Source organism: Vitis vinifera, chromosome 3 (assembly GCF_030704535.1).
Source record: "Vitis vinifera cultivar Pinot Noir 40024 chromosome 3, ASM3070453v1".
Classification (NCBI taxonomy): domain Eukaryota; kingdom Viridiplantae; phylum Streptophyta; class Magnoliopsida; order Vitales; family Vitaceae; genus Vitis; species Vitis vinifera.
The window spans coordinates 12,174,170-12,193,298 of NC_081807.1; the positions used below are offsets into that span (position 1 = coordinate 12,174,170).

At 43.6% G+C, this 19,129-nt stretch overlaps 1 protein-coding gene across 1 annotated transcript; it reads left to right on the forward strand.

Annotated features, from left to right (window-relative positions):
* Positions 1–17,833: 17,833 nt before the first annotated feature.
* On the forward strand, positions 17,834–18,829 carry LOC104878885 (uncharacterized). Its single transcript, XM_010649785.1, has 2 exons — positions 17,834–18,397; positions 18,485–18,829. The coding sequence occupies exons 1-2, from the start codon at positions 17,834–17,836 to the stop codon at positions 18,827–18,829; spliced, it is 909 nt and encodes a 302-aa protein (XP_010648087.1).
* The last annotated feature ends 300 nt before the right edge of the window (positions 18,830–19,129 follow it).

Below are 19,129 nucleotides of genomic sequence, written 5' to 3' on the forward strand. Positions count from 1 at the left end.
AATTATGTGCCTGCAACTAGATAACCCAATAGTACTGGTAGATTTCTGCATCATATTCAGCAACTCCCAGGTGATTGCCAGTGCCATCCATACTCAGTGACTTTTCCAACCTCCATGAATTCACCATGCTCCTCCAAGAAATAACCAACAACACTAGGTAGCATTTCCAATTCACTTCACGACCTTGGAATGAGCAGTTGCTTTATCAGTTTCATGGCAGAGGATGAGTGTTGGAGCTTTCCTCTTGACAACCCTTGACCTGGAAAACGGAGAGTGGATACCGGTAATCCATGATAAATAGAGACTTCCCCACTTTTCCAGACTGAAGGTGATCTTCTCATGTTGCTGGCCTATAGATCCATCTTCTTTTCGTCCATTGGCACCATGCATGGAACCCTTCCGTCCACATGCCAGCTGTGCCTCCTGTTCGGGACCCCCATTAGAAAACTTCATGTCATCTAGAATAGAACTAACTTTTCCAAAAACCTCATCTGATAAGTGACCATCAAAAGAGAAGGATTCTTGGCCACTTAATGTATTTTTCGCATGCAAGGGAAGGTCCACCCCTGGAACAACAGTTGGTGGCTGGTAGCTGATGTTGCTCTTGAATCAAATGGGGCACCAATCAACAAACTGAATAATGCGCCTTGTCTTGATGGTGGCTACAGCTACATTCACGTCCTTGGGCACCACATCACCTCGGTACATCAGGCAGCATGCCACGTACCTGACATGGCGTGGGTCACATTTGGCTATTATAGCCACTCTCGGGATTTTGGAGCAGCTTTGTCAAACAGGCTTTGAGGCTCTTCGTTGACACTGTCATTTTCTCAGCGACCGGAAATGCAGAATAGGACCCAACACCAAATCGACCAATCAACCCATTATCAGCCCCGAGATCCTGATTTTCCTCAAGAGCCTTCAAGGATTTTGAAGTACCACTCTGAGCTATAGTTCCAAGACAGTCAATGAGCTCGTCCTTGGTCATTCCAATACCAGTATCTGAAAATTCTCATTATCTAGAACATGAGTAGCAGCTGGAAAAATGGCTTCCAAGATTATCCCTGACCACTACCACAGGACGAGGAAGAAGAAGATTGGATTCGCCTAAACACCAAACAGAGATAGGCTTCCGGCGCCGCCAACAGTGGCCATTGGATCAGACTGTTGAAAGTGGAAGGACATTGTCTGGTGGGCGTTAACTGGTGGCTGTGATCACAATGGAGCCAAGCAGGCACCGTTTTCTGTCATTCACGCACTTAACCTCATAGCCAGAGCCACAACTCAACCCATTGTTGAGCGGAGATGTGCTCAAAGCTGCTGTGTTCGTCCCATAGATCAGTTCATGAGTGAAGTTTTGCTCTGAAACCCATTTGCAATCTTCACGTTTTGCTTGATCTCCGACAGAACCTTGATGCTATTGCTGAAGACGCGAAGATTAATGACGGCAGACTGGGACTCGTTGGACTAGTCTTTGAGGTGCATGACGAGCAGAGAGGTTGGGATAGATGAACAGGGCTGGATGATGGATGATGAATAAGGAGTGGTGAAATGGGTATGAAAGAGTTTGAAGAGAGAGAAAAGGTGGTAATGTGGAATGGGTTTGATGGGTATCTTAACGCCGTCTGGCTGACATTGTTGTGAAGATGTGGTAACAGAACACCCATATAGTGGACACGGACACGTGTTAGCTCTTACCTGCCTTCATGGGTGTGGTTCTCATGCCCACTAACATGTTCCCGGGTGTCCACAAGCGCATTATAGAATTTTTGTGGACTATTCACAGGCCCAAGCTGGCTGGAGATAATGCATTTTGATGAAAAGTCTACCCTTGGATCCTATAGCCTTCATCTGCACCATTGATTCAGTATTTACATCGATGCAGGGGAGTATATCTTCATTGAACAACTGTGAGGGATTGAGGGCATAGATAAATGGTAAAGAGCTTTGAGTCTACATGCCCTCCCTTTCATCTTTCAACCATTTCATCCCCCAGTTTTTAAAACAGATCTTGATCCCGGGTCCAGAATAGAATTTCCAACCACTATTGAGCCAGTTCTAGTGTGAATATACATAAGAGGAGGATTCGCAGCTTGTTCAACCACGATGCATTATTCCGGGGTCCCTGATTGTGTCTCAGTAGCTTCATAACTCCATCTAGAAGCATACAAAGGCTCATAGTCTAGAGCATAATCTTGTATCTTTCAGAATAGGTTTCTGTATGAACATCCATAATAAAAGCATCATCAACCTTATTGTCTTCAACCGTTGTGGGAAGTTTAATTCACAGCCTTGTCAACCCATCTGCCTTAACTGGTTTTCTGCTCAAACCTCACTTGTAGAGATGCCACGAGTAGTCTCAAGAACCAGACTCATCAACCCAAACCAAGCCACACCACGCTCATGTCCCATTCAATTAAGTACAGAGGGAAACGTGAAATGAGCACTTACAAAAACAGAGTAATAAGACAGAAAATTAATGAGTGAAACCCTGTTTCATTGTTTCATCCACGGGCTTGCAAGAGGGTGGAAAGATCAGGGATTCATACCAAAAACAAGGAAATAAACTCAGAGATACCTTACCGTGAAGCATAAAAACAGAATCAAGTCACCATTCAATCAAACCAAGAAGAAAAGAAGAACACAATAATGACCATAAATCCTTAGCTAGCCTGGAAATCAGTGAAAAACTAAACCTATGACCCAATGCTCATTCACAAAAACAGCAACGATATTTAGAAACAAAATGAAGAAGGTAATGAACAGAGTCCATACCTGAAAAGCCTCCTCACCGGCAAAAGGAATAAAATATGCTTTCCGAAAGTCCCTCCTCCCCAGCAATGAAATCTCCCTGCCTCCCTTGCTGCAGCTGGAAAATATCCTCCTCACGGCAGAAAAGCTCCCCTTTCTCACCTAGCTTCCCTCTCCAGAAAAACGCACCCTCCTGAAAAAATCTCCAACAGCCAGGAAAAGAGCCCAAGCAGCTGGCCACCCCGCTCTTCTAACCGTCTGCAGCTTTTTGCAGATTCTTTGGACACGTGTCAACCTCTGGTTGGCCATCAAAAACACCACTCTGGTGCCCCAACAGCCAACCATGCATGGACACGTGGCTCCTTGAGATCGTGACACTTGGCAAAATCAAGCTGCAGAAAATGAGCCCCAAATGGGGGTCTACACTAAGTGTTAAGCTTATTAGTTTCCAATTATAGTATGTCGAACTATTCTCTCCCCCCAACCTAGTTCTTTTTCAAACCTTAGCAAACTGACCAACCTCCAATAGGCTAAGAACACACCTATTTTATTTCACAAATTTTTTCTCATTGTAAGAGTGCAATGCTAAAGGTATTGTTTCTTAAAGTGTCCATGTAACGGGGATCCATCGATGACTCCCAACCAATCAAGGTTCAGGGCATCAAGTTTTAAGGATCTTTCAACCACTAACTCTTTAGATTTCACCCCGGACTTTTGAGATTGAAATTCAATACCCAAGCACCTACAATATGTTAAACTCCACCTATTCACCCTTGTAACGAGCATTGAGGTCGGTGACTCCCAACCAATCAAGGCTTAGGGCATCGGGTTTTAAAGACTTTCACCGTATACCCCTCAAACCTTGCTCGGGTTTCAAGGCAAGCAAAACACTGTGTTCTTTTTTTTTTTTTGAAGGCTCATTGCCCTTTTATAAGGTGTCCCAACACTATTAAAACGAGGTCAAAGGTACCAAATCGAAATTTTCCTAAGTTTAGGGGGTGAGATAATTTTTCATCTTATAATCGAAACCTAATGTGCACAGTGTGTGGTAAGATTAAAGTGGAAGAAATAAGGTTGAATTCAATAGGAGTTTCAATACTTCATCAACTTCACTAAGCATAATACAAACTCTAAGATTCAAGTAAAAAGGCAAGAACTCAATTTCTCCCATTTTATTTTGAGAATTTCCTTAATAACCATGGAAAGTAGAGTGAAAACTTTTAAAATTAAGCCAAAAAGTAACTAATTTAACAAATTAACCTAGCATTATTAACAAAACTTCCTTCCTCAACTCTTCTCCCCCCAACTGAGCTCCACATTGCCCTCAATGTGTCAAGAGCAATTGAAAATAAAGGGAGGAAGTGGTACCTCCTGAATGAAATGGAGTTTGAGTCGTATAGGAGAAACCACATGAGTCAAAAAACAAAAGGGTAATGAGTAGAGGAAATAGAAAAATGCTAAGTATAATTAAAAACATGATGTCTATATATTAATCTGAGAAAGTACAATATGAGATATGATCAGGTAATACATCCAATCCCAGTTTATAATGCATCAAAACAAGGACAAATCTCCACTAATATAATATGGAAATACAATAAGATAAAGAGATGTCCTATGATCAAGTAGTGAGAGCCTCGGATGGAGATGATGCCTCCTCAGACATAGTGTCCTCAGCTAAAGCTATAGGCGTTGAGGATGCGGGAAGGTCGGGCTGAGGCGGAGGCAAGAGTCCCAGGTGTAGCTGAATCTGGCGGAGAATAGCAGTCTGCTAGCCCTAATGAGCACGCATCTCAGCCATCTACTAGAAGAGAGCAGAATGGGTGGTGGTGAGTGTCTAAAAGGTATGCATAAGGGCACGAAACTCCAAAGTCAATATGTGTGGGCACTGGTGGGGTAGTCTCTGTCGGGAGCTCGCCCTGCTCTAGCTGTGGAGGCATTGGAGGTGCTACCATGGGAGGGACTCTTGGCGATGCAAAGTAACCCGCCAACTGATTCCATTTTTCGAGAGTGAATCATTCTCGACAAAGGCGGCGGCGCTCGAGCTGAGGCTCGGTAAGAAAGCCCAAATACTCCAAGATCTGGCACGACAACCTCAAAAATAGTAGTGGAATGGTGTCAGCCCTCTTAAGCTTCTTCCTATGGACCTTCTCCTCAAAGTGGATGAGGGAGGCCATGATCAAGTGGTGCAGGCCAAAGTAGAAGCCCTCAGATACGGAATAACGTGTCCAAAATAGTTCCTCTCCTCTGTACTGAATGTTGCAAAGAAAAGAGGTTGGAGCGCAGCACCACGTCTACGAGGAGCATCCCAAGTGGAAGCTCCTTCTGTAGAATGATCGAATCAGTGGAAGTCCGCCTGGATAATATGTGGACCATGTCCTTCTGGGATATGGGGGACCACTGTCGAAAAACAGATAGATCATTTGGCTCGAAGACACCAGGACGTCCATCAATGCTGAAGTGAATCGCGGTAGGGCTCGGGACGCCACAAGTAGTCATAGACTGGTAAAAGTCTAGTGCTACTCTAGGATAGAAAAACTCATTAGGAGTCATGAGGTACTCAAGGTGGTACCTCTTGAGTAGGTCGTACTAGTTTCAGAGCTCAGGCTGTTGGCGCATGGCCTCTTTATCAAAATATAGCTCCGAGTGGAAAAGTCTCGCTCTACAATTTGAGTTGTCCTCAATGGGTGGTGGTGTGACCATCGGACTTCTAATAATCGACTTCGGTGACAGGTCAGAAGGTAACTTAGAATCTGTCGGAGTCTTAGAAGCTCTAGATGACTCCCCGGGACCTGAAGTCCAGACCCTCTTGGTCGAAGGGCACCATACTGAACTCTTGAGGCGCGAAGTAGTCGTTCCTAGGGTAGTAGGTAGTCTCCTCGTCTCGTACCTGCGCTAAGAAGCAGGTGAGGAAGGTCCAATGGCCTCTCCACCTTCGGAAGGTGGAATCCTCGGAGCCTCCATGGCCTGAGATGGGGAATCACTAGGCACCTCAGCCGATGAGGCTCTCTGCCTCGTAGTGCGTCTCACTGAAGGAACGGGAAGGGCTCCTCAGGTCCGCGCCATGTCAGAAATGGAAGGCGAGCCTCGGGTCCATGGTCGAAAAGGCCTCGGTATCGAATCTTTGAAATGAGATGCACGTGGGGCTCGGTATCGAATGGAGAGAGATGAGGTCGCAAGGTGGCAGAGGAAAATGAGGGATTTGGAGGGTGTTTGGTGTTTGCGAAATGAAGAAGCTAGGGATCGGGGGGTTTTAAAAAGAAATGGCAGACAACCTTTCATTTTCGCACGCGCCTCTTGAGTTTCGCACAATGTGCGAAATAGCTTTGCAGGTGCGAAATGGTTTCATAGACCTCTTAGGGTTTCGCACAGTGTGCGAAATAGTGTTGGGTGTGAGAAATTTTTCGCATGGTCTGCGAAAATTTCGCAGGGTGTGCGAATTGATTTCACAGGGGTTGGTTGATTTTCTCACAGTGTGCAAACTTAGTTCGCAGGGTGTGCGAAATGATTCCTTGACTTCGCATGCCCTGCGAAAATTTTGCAAGGTGTGCGAATTGGGTTGATTTTTCCTCTGTTTGAAATCCCCCTGCAGTCAATCATCAAAAACCTAAGTTAAATTAAACCAAAATAAAATTAAAATGGGAAATCAAAATCAAAACAAGTAATAATACAGGAAAACTCTTAAATGAGAAATAAAATAAAAATATATGGACTCAATTAGTCTTTAAAAAGACTAAGTCTATACAAAAAAATCGGTCTTGTCAAGCTTGATGTGGATCAAGGAGGATGAATTCCTCCTTGTCACGAGAAAAAGGCTCCACAAAGGGCTTGAGACGGTGGCCATTCACTTTGAAGCTCCCGGTGCTGTTGGAGTTGAGTAGTTCCACTACTCCATTTGAATGCACTTGGTGAATGGTAAATGGACCTATCCACCTTGATTTCAGCTTGCCCGGAAAGATGTGGAGCTTAGAGTCATAGAGCAAGACTCTTTGTCCCTTTCGAAATTCCTTATGAGAATCAACTGATCATGCCACCTCTTCAATTTCTCTTTTACAATTTTTGAATTGATGTAGGCATCATTTTTCAATTCCTCCATCTCATTGAGGTCTAAGAACCTCTTCAACCTAGCTCTGCTCAAATCCATGTTGAGCTTTTTGATTGCCTACCAAGCTTTGTATTCTAATTCCACAAGGAGATGGCATGCTTTGCCATAGACTAGGCGATAAGGAGACATCCCGAGAATGGTCTTGTAAGCTGTTCGATATGCCCATAGTGAATCAAGGAGCTTGATTGACCAATCTTTTCTATTTGTGTTCACCACCTTCATCAATATGTTTTTAATTTCCCTGTTTTCTAACTCAACTTGCCCACTAGTTTGAGGATGGTAAGGTGTAGCTACCTTATGCTTCACCCCATACTTGGCTAGGAGAGTTTCAAAAGGCTTGTTGCAAAAATGAGTACCTCCATCACTAATTATGGCTTTGGGCACCCTAAATCTTGAGAAAAATGTTATTCTTAAGAAACTTGAGAACCACTCTATGGTCATTGTGCTTACATGGGATTGCCTCAACCCACTTAGAAACATAATCTATGATTACTACTCAAAAAGTGCTATTTTATAGTTTGTAATTAACTCTTTTAAACACTTTTGAGTAGTAGTTATTACCTTTTAACCCAATTAACATATTAAGGACCTTTGCAATCATTTCTAATCAAAGTGTGTAAGTTTTGGTGTTTTTGTTAGTAATTTGATCACCAAATCAATCCAAGATTGAAGAGAGTTCTTTGGAATCCATGGCAAAGCAATGGAAAGCTCAGAAACATGAAGAACCAAAGCTTTGAAGCTTTAAAGTCCTTTGCCATAAGCAAATCCGGAATGCAAGGAGGGGAAGCAAAGAGAAATCTGACATGAAGCATTCTAGAGGACAGTTTTTGTCAGCCACTTTTGGAGCACTTCCTGGAGTTCAATTTATGCATACTATATGTCGTTTCGAAGCTCAGGAAGTTACCAATCCAATTCTTTAAAAGGTACACGATTCGGAGTTGAAATGAAGGAGTTACAGCCATTGGAATCCGATCACTCCAAGCTAAAGGCAAGTTTCGCACGGCTGCGAAATTCTCCTAAAGCTTCCCGATATTTGCAACTGACATTTTGAGATTTTTTTTTGCTTTAGATATTTGATGTCTAAATCCCCAAACTCTCCTTGTAACCCACCTATCATAGGATTTCTTAGTCTTTAATCAAGAACAAAGGGTAAATAAACCCATATTTAATGCTTGTAAGTTTCCATGAAAAAGCGAGGACGGAAGCTTGTACACAGACCCTTTGTATAGTTTTTGAAGGAAGTAAAATTCAGGGCCTTTGCTCTACCTTACCTACTTTTTTTATTGTTTATATTTATTTAATTTTTCTTTCTAGCCAAACAAGCTCTGAGGAAGTTTCCTCAGAGAATGAGTAGCTAGGCTTTTAGTTCCTTGGAGCTAAGGTTGCCGGGAAAGGTTCCAACTGCAAGAATTGGTAGTTTTGTTGTTTCAGCCATTAATGAAGAGAAAGTGTGACCCATTAATGATTTCTATGTTTTTAGTTAACTTAAAACACCTTCAATTCACTTGACCCAACACTTGGTAAGGCAAGTGATCTTCGTCCATGGAGATGCACTAGTTTACCTCTTGCGAGCTTTTGGGAGATGACTTGAAGGTAGGATTTTCTAGAATTGCCAACACTTGGTAAGCTTTTGGACTCCAAAGAGACATCCATTAGTTATCTATTGCGAGCTTGAGAAGGGAATTCCAAGGTTAATGATCACCTTGAATGGCAAATGCTAGGTGAGAGGCACGAGCTATTGCAATTTGCATCAGTGAGAGCGATTTAGTGTTTGAACCCATTAATGGGAAGCATCTGTACCACACCGGTTAGAGAATTGACTATATGTTAATTCTCTAATGCGAGGAAATGAACCAAGTGACCGGAGCTCTATTTTTGCATAAGGAGCCTCCCCTATGAACCTAAACCTCCAAGGAATGCTTTTCTTTATAAGTAATTTCCATTACTTTCTTTTTAGTTAGCTTGAAACAAAACCTTTTTCAACCAAAGTTTGTGTTTTTTTCTTAAGCTAACCTTGAAATGAAAAAACACCAATTTAATTATGAATTGGTATCAATTGTGAGTTGAAAACCCTTCCCAGTGAACGATCCTAGAGCCACTATGCTATACTAGCTAAAGCTATCTTAATGCATGGTGATATAGGTTATAAATTTTGTTGATTACTCCCTCAATCAAGGAACACCAACTGGACATGAATCAGCTGAGACACCAATTGGGAATCACGAATCAATCTACTCCCACCAAGATATAAGAGTGGCTAAAAGACATAAGGAATGGTCCCATGAAGTCAATGCCCTAAACGTCAAAAAATCAACTATCAAAATGGGGTTCAAGGGCATCATGTTCCTGCGTGTTAACTTCCCAAGCCTCTGACATCAATCACAACTCTTGCACATGGTGTAGACATCTTTGAAAAGTGATGGCCAACAGAAACCAAATTGCAACACCCTCATGGTTGTTTTCTAAGAAGCAAAGTGGCCTCCACATGCATTTTCATGGCAATGACTATGTTGCTCTTATTCAGGAACGCACTTCCTTATTATCTGATTTGCACAATACTTGAATAGAAATGGCTTTTCCCAATAGTGGGCATGAATTTTTGCAAAGAAGTGCTTCTTATATTGTGTTTTCCGCTCACTTGGAACGTCTCCTGTGACTAGGTAGTTCGTAATGTGCACGTACCAAGGGGCAACTTCCAACAACATGAGAGACTCCTCTGGAAAATCATCATTAATGGGAAAACTATGGGAATTATGTGCGATAGCTAGCCTTGAAAGGTGGTCTACTACCACATTCTCCACTCCTTTCTTGTCTTTAATCTGGATATTGAACTCTTGAAGCAAGAGAATCCATCTAATTAGCCTTGCTTTAGCATCTTGCTTAGTCAACAAATACTTCAAAGCAGAGTGATCAGTGAAAACCACAATGAAAGACCGCACCAAGTAAGCATGAAACTTATCCAAGGCAAAAACTATAACTAACAATTCTTTTTTTATAGTTGTGTAGTTTCTTTGCTCCTCATTCAATGTCTTGCTCGCGTAGTAGATCACATAGGGTTTTCCATTTTCTCTTTGTCCAAGAACAGCTCCTATAGCAAAGTCACTGGCATCACACATTACCTCAAAGGGCAATTGCCAGTTAGGAGCCCACACTATTGGTGCAATTGTCAGGAATTGCTTCAACTCTTCAAAAATCCTTTGGCATCCATCATCCCATATGAATTTAGCATCCTTCACCAATAGTTCACAAAGAGGCCTTGCAAGCTTAGAGAAATCCTTGATAAACCTCCTATAGAACCCAGCATGGCCAAGGAATTGCCTTACTTCTTTGACATTTTTTGGGGATGGCAACTTAACAATGAGTTCAACCTTTGCTTTTTCAACTTCAATGTCTTCCTTGGAGATGATGTGCCCAAGGACAATCCCTTGGTGTACCATGAAATGGCACTTCTCCCAGTTGAGCACTAAGTCTTTCTCAATGCATCGGTTCAGAACAACTTCTAAGTTGATCAAGCATTCATCAAATGTACTTCCATATATGGTGATATCATCCATAAAGACTTCCATAATATGCTCCACCATATCACTAAAAATGCTTAACATGCATCTTTGGAAAGTTGCGGGTGCGTTGCATAAGTCGAAGGACATTCTCCTGTATGCATAGGTTCCAAATGGGCACGTGAACGTTGTCTTCTCCTGGTCTTCAACATCAATTTCTATTTGAAAGTACCTAGAGTAGCCATCCAAGTAACAATAGAAAGGATGCCCAGAGACCCTCTCAAGAACCTGATCAATAAAGGGCAACAGGAAATGGTCCTTCCTTATCACCGCATTCAACCTCCTATAATTGATACACACCCTCCATCTTGTAGTGAGGTGTGTAGAGACATCTTCTCCCTTACCATTTTCCACCACCGTGATCCCAGACTTCTTTGGTACAACTTGAGTAGGTGTAGACCCTTAATTTTGTCCCTTGACACTTGCATTTATCCTATGAGTGTCACATGCACCCATGTTTTCATATGGCACCACTAGAGCCTCCTTTTGGGCTTAGTCGGTTTTTTTTAGCCTTGTTTAGGTTCGTATGTGGTTCATTGTGGTGCGAGTATGGTTCATTTTGGAGTGCCATCATGGCCATTTTCCTAGTTGTTGGCATCATGCCATAGGAAGGAAGTGGGGTCATCCCGAAGTTTTAGCTCAGTTGGAGTTTATCGGAGTGTGTCTGAGCTCGGAGTACTTGGGTCTGTTTTGGCCATATCTCCCTCATCCAAAATCGAAATTGTGCACCATTTTTTTCCATGGACTCCTTATTCATCAAGGAACCTTCTGTCAAAATTTCATAATTTTTCTCAACCAGTTCGATCAGTTGGCGTCCGGTTCAACCGGTTCAACAGGTGGCTTGGTGGCAGCCTTGTTTTATAAATGCTTTGCATTGCTTTAGTCGGTTCTCCCTCATCTGGGCTCGGAATTGAGTGTCATTTGTTTTTTTGGATTCCTTATTCTCTGAGGAATATTATGGTAAAGTTTAAGATTTTTTCTCAACCGGTTGAGCTAGTTGGGAACCGGTTCAACCGGTTCTGCTAGGTAGTTCCAGTTTCAGCGTGTTTTAACCCCCATTTTTGTTATGGTTTAGGCACTTAGGCTCCAAGGCACTTGTAGGGCACCTTTAGGGTCTGAATCTAGATTTGGTTTGAATTAATATGAGCCCACTTATGAGTTAAGGGTATTATTAGCTAGAAAGGTCGCGCGGGTGGGGGGGGGGGGGGGGGATTTATTGTGAATGTTTGGCTTGGCCACATTTTGATGTTTGTTTAAAAAATGCTTTCCATGTGTTGACTAACCCCTCATTGTAGCGCTTGGCTAGGGACCCAAGGTACGTACTTTGACCCATGGTTTGAGCTCATTTGTGGGCCTTGGTATCTAGTGATTGATGTTTTGACATGTGATTGCCATGCATGCTTGTTGAGTATTTATTCCTATTGGCTAATCATTTATGCAGCGCTTGGCTAGGGACCATAGGTATGTGTTTAATTGTTGGCTTTTGTGTTAGTATGCCCACATGGCATTTGGATTGCGATGCTTGTTGTGCATTGATGCTTATTGACTGATCTTTTCTGCAGCGCATGGCTAGGGACCTTAGGTATGCCATTTGTTGATTTATTGAGTGCCTATGCATGCTAGATATCGAGTAGGTTTGTGTGATTCTTGTTGTCTATGATTAGCCTAAGAGGCTATTTGATCCTTGACCCATATACTCCCACATGCCCAATTCATAGTAGAGACCGAGTTCCGGGCCTAGAGGGGTGCTACCTCACATAAGGTACCTTCCCAATAGGTAACTTGATCCCTGGACCCAGACTCAAGTTTCATAGACCACTTTTTCCATACTGGAGTCATCAAGGGTTTTTGTTCTTACTTAATTTTTCCCCTTTAAAAAATAAAAATAAGAAGTAAGTGGTGACTCCAAACAAAACCGTTCCTCATTGGGGATGGATTTTTCAAAACTCGAAAACCACTTTTCCATTCCATTCCACACTACTCTTTAAAAAAAAAAAGAATAGTGAGTCGCACCATCCAAGTGGATCGGGTGAGGGTCCACAAATTGGCGACGCCACTGGGGATCGAACCCAGAATCTCTGGTTTCATAAGAGGATCAAGCTTGAATTTGAGTTGGATATATGGGAGCACATGGTTCATTGATCAGTAGACTCTTGGGCTATTTAGATGACTGATGATCACTTACTTGATTGGTATCTAGTTTGCACTTGTGATGTGATGATTGCTTGTGTGTTCACTTATTGGATTCTAGCATGCTTACTCACTATTGTTGGTTCTCGGCTATATGATTCTTGTTGGCATGGATGATTAAATTGCGTGTAGATTTTGTGGTAGGATTGCTATGTGTGCATGACTGCTTGTTGCATGACTACCCTTTCTCGTGCATGGCTGCTTGATTGCTTGTGTTTGTGGGATGCATGTGTATCCCTTTATTTCCGACCCACTAGTCTTGGTCGACTATTTCACTTTGGTTGCTTGGGAGTCATTCCCAATTGATTGCCTTCGACCAAGTTAGGGGTTTGGAGTAAGGTCTAGCATAAGGGCTATATCGATGTTTGGGAGCATTATGGAGATGATGGATATCCGAGCAATGAAGACCTGTATAGCCCTGAGCTGGATTTCATGGATACATGCATGGCTAGTGTGTTACTTTGGTTTGTTGGTTAGGATCTTAAGTTGCGTATCCCCTTGTGGGTACGGTCATCCAATCTTTTAGGACTTGCCTTCTTCAGTCATTGGCCCTTGAGCCACTTTACCCCTAGGATACCACTATGTCAGATTCCCGCTCCTGCATGTGGAGCCATACATCGGATTAGCTGTTGACATCATATTCCTTTAGAGGATTTCGTTGTGAGATTGCATTACTAGATTGATTTAAGGATTGATAGTCACGAGGACTGATGTACCCCTTTTCTTTTGTAGGATTGTTGACTGAGACCGACCTGGGTTCTCGAGCTTGGATCCGGATCGGGGGTAGATTGGTTAGAGGATCAGATCCACATAGTCAGTTAGAGCGGATATCAGATTACCGAGATATAAACCCCCAGTATGCTACTGTTAACCAGTTGGCTGAGATTACCGATACCATGGCATCGTTTCGGGATGCTATCTTAGGACTGGGTCAGAGGACAGACGGGCACCAGGCCCCACAGCACAGATTCCGGGGAGCACCCCACATGATTCCACTGCACCTCCAACTCCGCCACCGCCATTTGGACCCACTGTACAACAGGACTATACAATTCCACCACCACCACCACCACCTGTTCAGTCAGCCTTACAGGCTGGAGCTTTTGTACTTCATGGTCAAACTGAGACCACGCCACATTCTGTTGTGGCCCCTGCACCGGTTATTGATGACATTCAAGCCCGTATTGATAGGATTGAGTAGAAGATCAGGTCCTTGCATGTTTCTAATGGAGTTATAGGTTGGGACGGATATGATGACCTTCCAGTGGCAGCTTTGCCAGTTGAGTTTCGCATGCCGGACATTGAGAGGTACACAGGGATAGGGTGCCCCCATATTCATTTGCATTTATATAGCGCAGTTATGCGTGGGCATAGACTGGATAAGGCACAGATGATTATGCTATTCCCTGTGTCACTGAGTGGCGCCGCTCAACGTTGGTTTGCCTCTTTGGACCCTTCGAGGTGTAGGACATGGGCAGATTTGGGACAGGAGTTTATTAGACAGGGCCTACTTATTTACATTTGCCACCACAACCAATATATGCTACACAGGCGCCTCAGAGGTCACCTGTACAGTACCATCAGCAGTATAGAGCATCGCCCCCACCGAGGGCGGCTAGGCAGTTTACACAACTCGGAATGCCTTTGAGCCGAGCTTTTGAGAGATTAGTTGAGAGGGGATTGATCGCTCCATTACCACCCAGAGCACCACCACATCTTACCCTACCAGGATTCAGGACAAATCTTCACTGTGCCTGCCATCAGAGAGCAGGCCATGATACAGATAGTTGTGCAATGCTGAGACATGCTATTCAGGATTTGATAGATCAGGGTTTGGTCGATTTAGGACGCCTTGTAGTGACTACAGACCCGCTACCTGCTCATGACACCAAAGTTATACCTCCACCCCTAAGGGCCCTAGGGGGTATACATTTAATTGAGTTTTCAGGAGACGAGATATTCATGATGGGTTGGGACGGAGAGGCTCCACAGCCTATCAATTTATATACAGATTCAAACTTTAGTGGATATATCCATGGCCAACAGACCCCTAGGCCATTCAGACTGATTCCAGATGAGATTCCTGGACAGACTTCATTCCCGCCAGTAAACCTGCAGCATGTTCCGCCCTTGACACCTTTCATTCTGTTCCCAAAGGGGTATGGCCTCATTCATAGAGATGTACAGATTGTTACGAGGGGTAGGAGGATAGCTCAGCCCCCACTTGTTGATGGACCTTTTGCTGGTATGGATTCTAGAGAGGAGGTTCAGAGGGAGGATGATGAGATATTGTGCCAGCTGCACACCACATAGGCCCGCATATCCATCTAGAGCCTATTGGCCTCATCCAGCACTCATAGAGATGGATTGATCAAAGCACTTAGTCAGATCATAGTTGACACTACTACTACCCTTGAGGGACTTATTCACTTCCTAACAACTGATAGAGTTACCTGCATTGTATTTTCAGATAATGACTTGCCACTAGAGGGGTCAAACCATGTTTGACCCCTATTCATTGACTTTACTTATTCAGGCCGTCGGGTGTCGTATGTCCTACTGGACAATAGCTCCGCCCTGAACGTTTGTCCATTGGTTACTGCTATCGCTTTGGGATTTTCACCATTTGATTTTGGGTCATCTACGCAGACTGTCAGAGCATATAACGGGACTCAGAGGACAGTTATGGGTACTCTCACTACACATGTCATGATAGGGCCGATCAAATATTCTATACTCTTTTAGGTTTTGAGGATTCAGTCATCTTTTAACATGCTTTTGGGCCGCCCTTGGATTCATGAGGCGGGTGCTATACCATCTTTCCTTCATCAGAAGGTGAAGTTCATACACGAGGGGGCGTATTATCACGATACAATCTGACAAAGACGTTGTTACTTCTTCTGAGGCTGTGCTACAGATTAGCCATAGTGAGGATGACCTACATTTGACCGGTTTCACCTTTGATGAGGTTCAGGTTGTCAGTCTAGAGGATGACAGTAGAGATATGGTACCCATGTTGTTCGACCAGTATAGCAGTACTATGATACCTAGCATGATGAGAGACATGTCTTATATGCCTGGTTTGGGATTGGGCCGCCTCCAACAAGGGCCGCGTGAGTTTGTTTTCACCATTGATCATGATGTACCCTATGGATTGGGCTATACTCTTTCTGAGGAGGATGCACAACACATGGCGCGGCTGCGCTGGGACAGAGTGTGAGCTCGCTTGTCTGGGGTTCCATTCGATTACCCCCTTCGCCCATACACCCTTCAATTGACTGATTATTTTGTGAGAGGATCAGAGCATGCACCCCGCACGGAGGGAACAGACCATGTTTTTGAGACAGTTGAGGTTAAGGGTATCTAGCAGGCCCTAGGACAGATGTGTCTGAGTTTCAACATTACTAAGGCTTCCGATGCCATGATAGTTGCGCCCCCGTCGCCAGGCAGGGCTAGTGTGTTCTCTATGTGCTTTCCTGAGGAGGCTCCTAACTATGATTTGCCTATGGATTTGGGGGATGGTACAGATGGTGTGATTCTGCCTGACACTTACATGGACGAGATGGACATGATCAGCACTGGTCGTATTCTTGACGCAGCCCCGCACGAGCTTCATTTCGCATTTGATATGTTTGGAGTTTCTGCGATTGATTCTGATGATGTGACACTCTATGATGCTTACACTGATGTGATGGACATGATTGGTAATGGTCGTATTTTGGATGTAGCCTCACCTGGGCCTCGCTCTGCTTTTGATGCATTTGGGATTTCTATGCTTGAGTTTGATGATGATGGATTTGTTACTTCTAATGTTACTCATGATGTTTCAGTTGTTGAGGGAGTGTTCGACTCTGTGGACCCACCTCTTTCATTTGACATTATGTCCGGGTTTGTCACCCGCTTTTATGATGTTTCTGATGGTAATAATGACATGAGTATTTTCAAGTATTTGCCTGTGTCACAACATTTTCCATTGATTGCACCACCGATACCCACAACACATACATATGATGTTGATGATGTGGGAGACGCAGACGGCCCGCTGAGTGGCCAGTCAGATTCTAATTCTGATTCAGACATGGATGGCAAGAAAGTTACACCCATCTCTAGTAGTACCGAGTTGATAGATTTTGGGGCATCTGATTAGCCCAGGGAGATTAGGATTGGCTCTTCCCTATCTCCTGATGAGAGAAGTAGATTGATTGACCTGCTTAGGTCATACCTGGATGTATTTGCATGGTCATATGAGGACATATCGGGCCTAGATCCCTCTATAGTGCAGCATCGCTTGCCCATTCTGCCACATGCTAGGCCAGTTAAGTAGAAATTGAGGATACTACACCCTCGATGGAGTTTGTAGGTGAAAGAGGAGATTCAGAAGCAACTCGGTGTTGGCTTCTTGTTAGTGGTTGAGTATCCTAAATGGCTGACTAATGTCGTCCCTTTTCCCAAAAAGGATAGCAAGGTTAGAGTTTGTGTGGATTTCCGAGATTTGAACAAGGTCAGCCCTAAGGATGATTTTTCCCTCCCACATATTGATATGCTAGTTGACAGCACCGCAGGGCACTCGATGTTATCCTTCATGGATGGGTTTTCTGGGTATAATCAGATTTTGATGGCTCTAGAGGATATGGAGAAGACTTCTTTCATTACTGAGTGGGGTACTTACTGCTATCGGGTTATGCCATTTGGGTTGAAGAATGCGGGAGCCACATATCAGAGAGCTGCTACTGCTCTATTCCATGACATGATGCACAGAGATGTTGAGGTGTATGTGGATGACATGACATTAAAGTCCCGAGACAGGGCAGATCATTTAGCAGCGTTACAGAGATTCTTTGAGAGGATCCAACAGTTCAGACTGAGATTGAATCCCAAGAAGTGTATCTTTGGGGTAACTTTTGCGAAATTACTAGGGCATATTGTTAGTGAACGAGGCATAGAGGTTGATCATGAAAAGATCAGAGCAATACTTGACATGCCTGCTCCGAAGAATGAGAGAAAGATTAGAGGCTTTCTAGGCAGATTACAGTACATCAGTCGTTTCATTGCTAGACTGATAGACATTTGTGAGCCTATCTTTTGTCTTCTGAGGAAGAACCAACCTACTGTTTGGGATGATGATTGTTAGCGCGCCTTCGAGAAGGTTAAGGAATATCTCCTTTCTCCTCCAGTTCTAGTGCTCCCTACACCTGGGCGACCTCTGCTCCTATACTTGTCGATTTCGGACATGGCTTTGGGTTGCATGTTAGCTCAGCTCGATGATTCAGGGAAGGAGCGAGTCATTTATTATTTGAGTAAGAGAATGCTAGAATATGAGTGTAGATATATTATGATTGAGCGCCTCTGTTTGGCATTGGTTTGGACCACTAGGAGACTGAGACACTATGTGATAGAGTATTCCATATTATTTGTCTCACGATTGGATCCACTGAGATATTTATTTGACAGGCCTGTTCTGACTGGCAAGCTCATGAGATGGTTGGTGCTGCTTACAGAGTTTGATATTCGATATGTCACGCAAAAATCAGTGAAGGGAAGTATTGTTGCAGATCATTTGGCTTCTTTGCCAGTATTCGATGAGAGACTGATCGACAACGATTTCCCAAATGAGCAGTTTGTTTCAGTGGCTAGTATTGCAGGATGGCAATTGTATTTTGATGGTGCCACCAATCAGTCGGGGTTTGGCATTGGTATCCTATTAATATCACCACAGGGCGATCATATTCCAAGATCAGTTCGGTTGACGTTTTCTGATCATCGCCAGCTAACGAATAATATTGTTGAGTATGAGGCATGCATTATAGGTCTAGAGATTGCACTAGATCTTGGAGTTAGACAGTTGTAGATCCATGGGGATTCTAACTTGGTTATTCAACAGACTCAGGGTATTTGGAGGACTCGAGATGAGAAGTTGAAGCCTTATCATGCATATCTGGATTTATTGGTTGATAGGTTTGATGAATTGAGATATATACACCTACCCAGAGCAGAGAATCAGTTTGTTGACGCTTTAGCCACCTTGGCTTATGTGATTGAGATCCCTGTGGGGGTGTCTATGCGACCATTGCTGGTTGAGACTAGGTCTGCACTAGCTTACTGTTGTCTGATTGGAGATATTGAGGATCAGGATGAGCTACCCTGGTATCATGACATTTATCAGTTTCTGGCATGTGGCACACATCTTGAGGCTTCTACAGCCAAGAATAGGAGAGCATTGAGGTAGTTGGCCACTAGATTTGTCATTTGTAGGGATGCACTTTATAGGAGATCGCCCGATGGCCTATTATTATTATGTCTAGACCGCGCCTCTGTAGATAGAGTGATGAGAGAGGTCCATGCAGGAGTCTGTGGCCCACACATGAGAGGACACATGCTAGCCCGTAAGATTATGAGGATTGGCTACTTTTGGTTAACCATGGAGACAGATTGTTGCCAGTTTGTACAGAGATGTCCAGAGTGTCAGATGCACGGTGATCTCATTCACGTGCCACATTCGAAGTTGCATGCACTCACATCCCCTTAG

Bases quoted from the DNA above. Each gene is read 5' to 3' on its own strand.
- LOC104878885 (XM_010649785.1), top strand. From the start codon at position 17,834: ATGGCTTTGGGTTGCATGTTAGCTCAGCTCGATGATTCAGGGAAGGAG. The intron at 18,398-18,484 runs GCATGCATTATA...GTTATTCAACAG, and splicing joins ATAATATTGTTGAGTATGAG to ACTCAGGGTATTTGGAGGAC.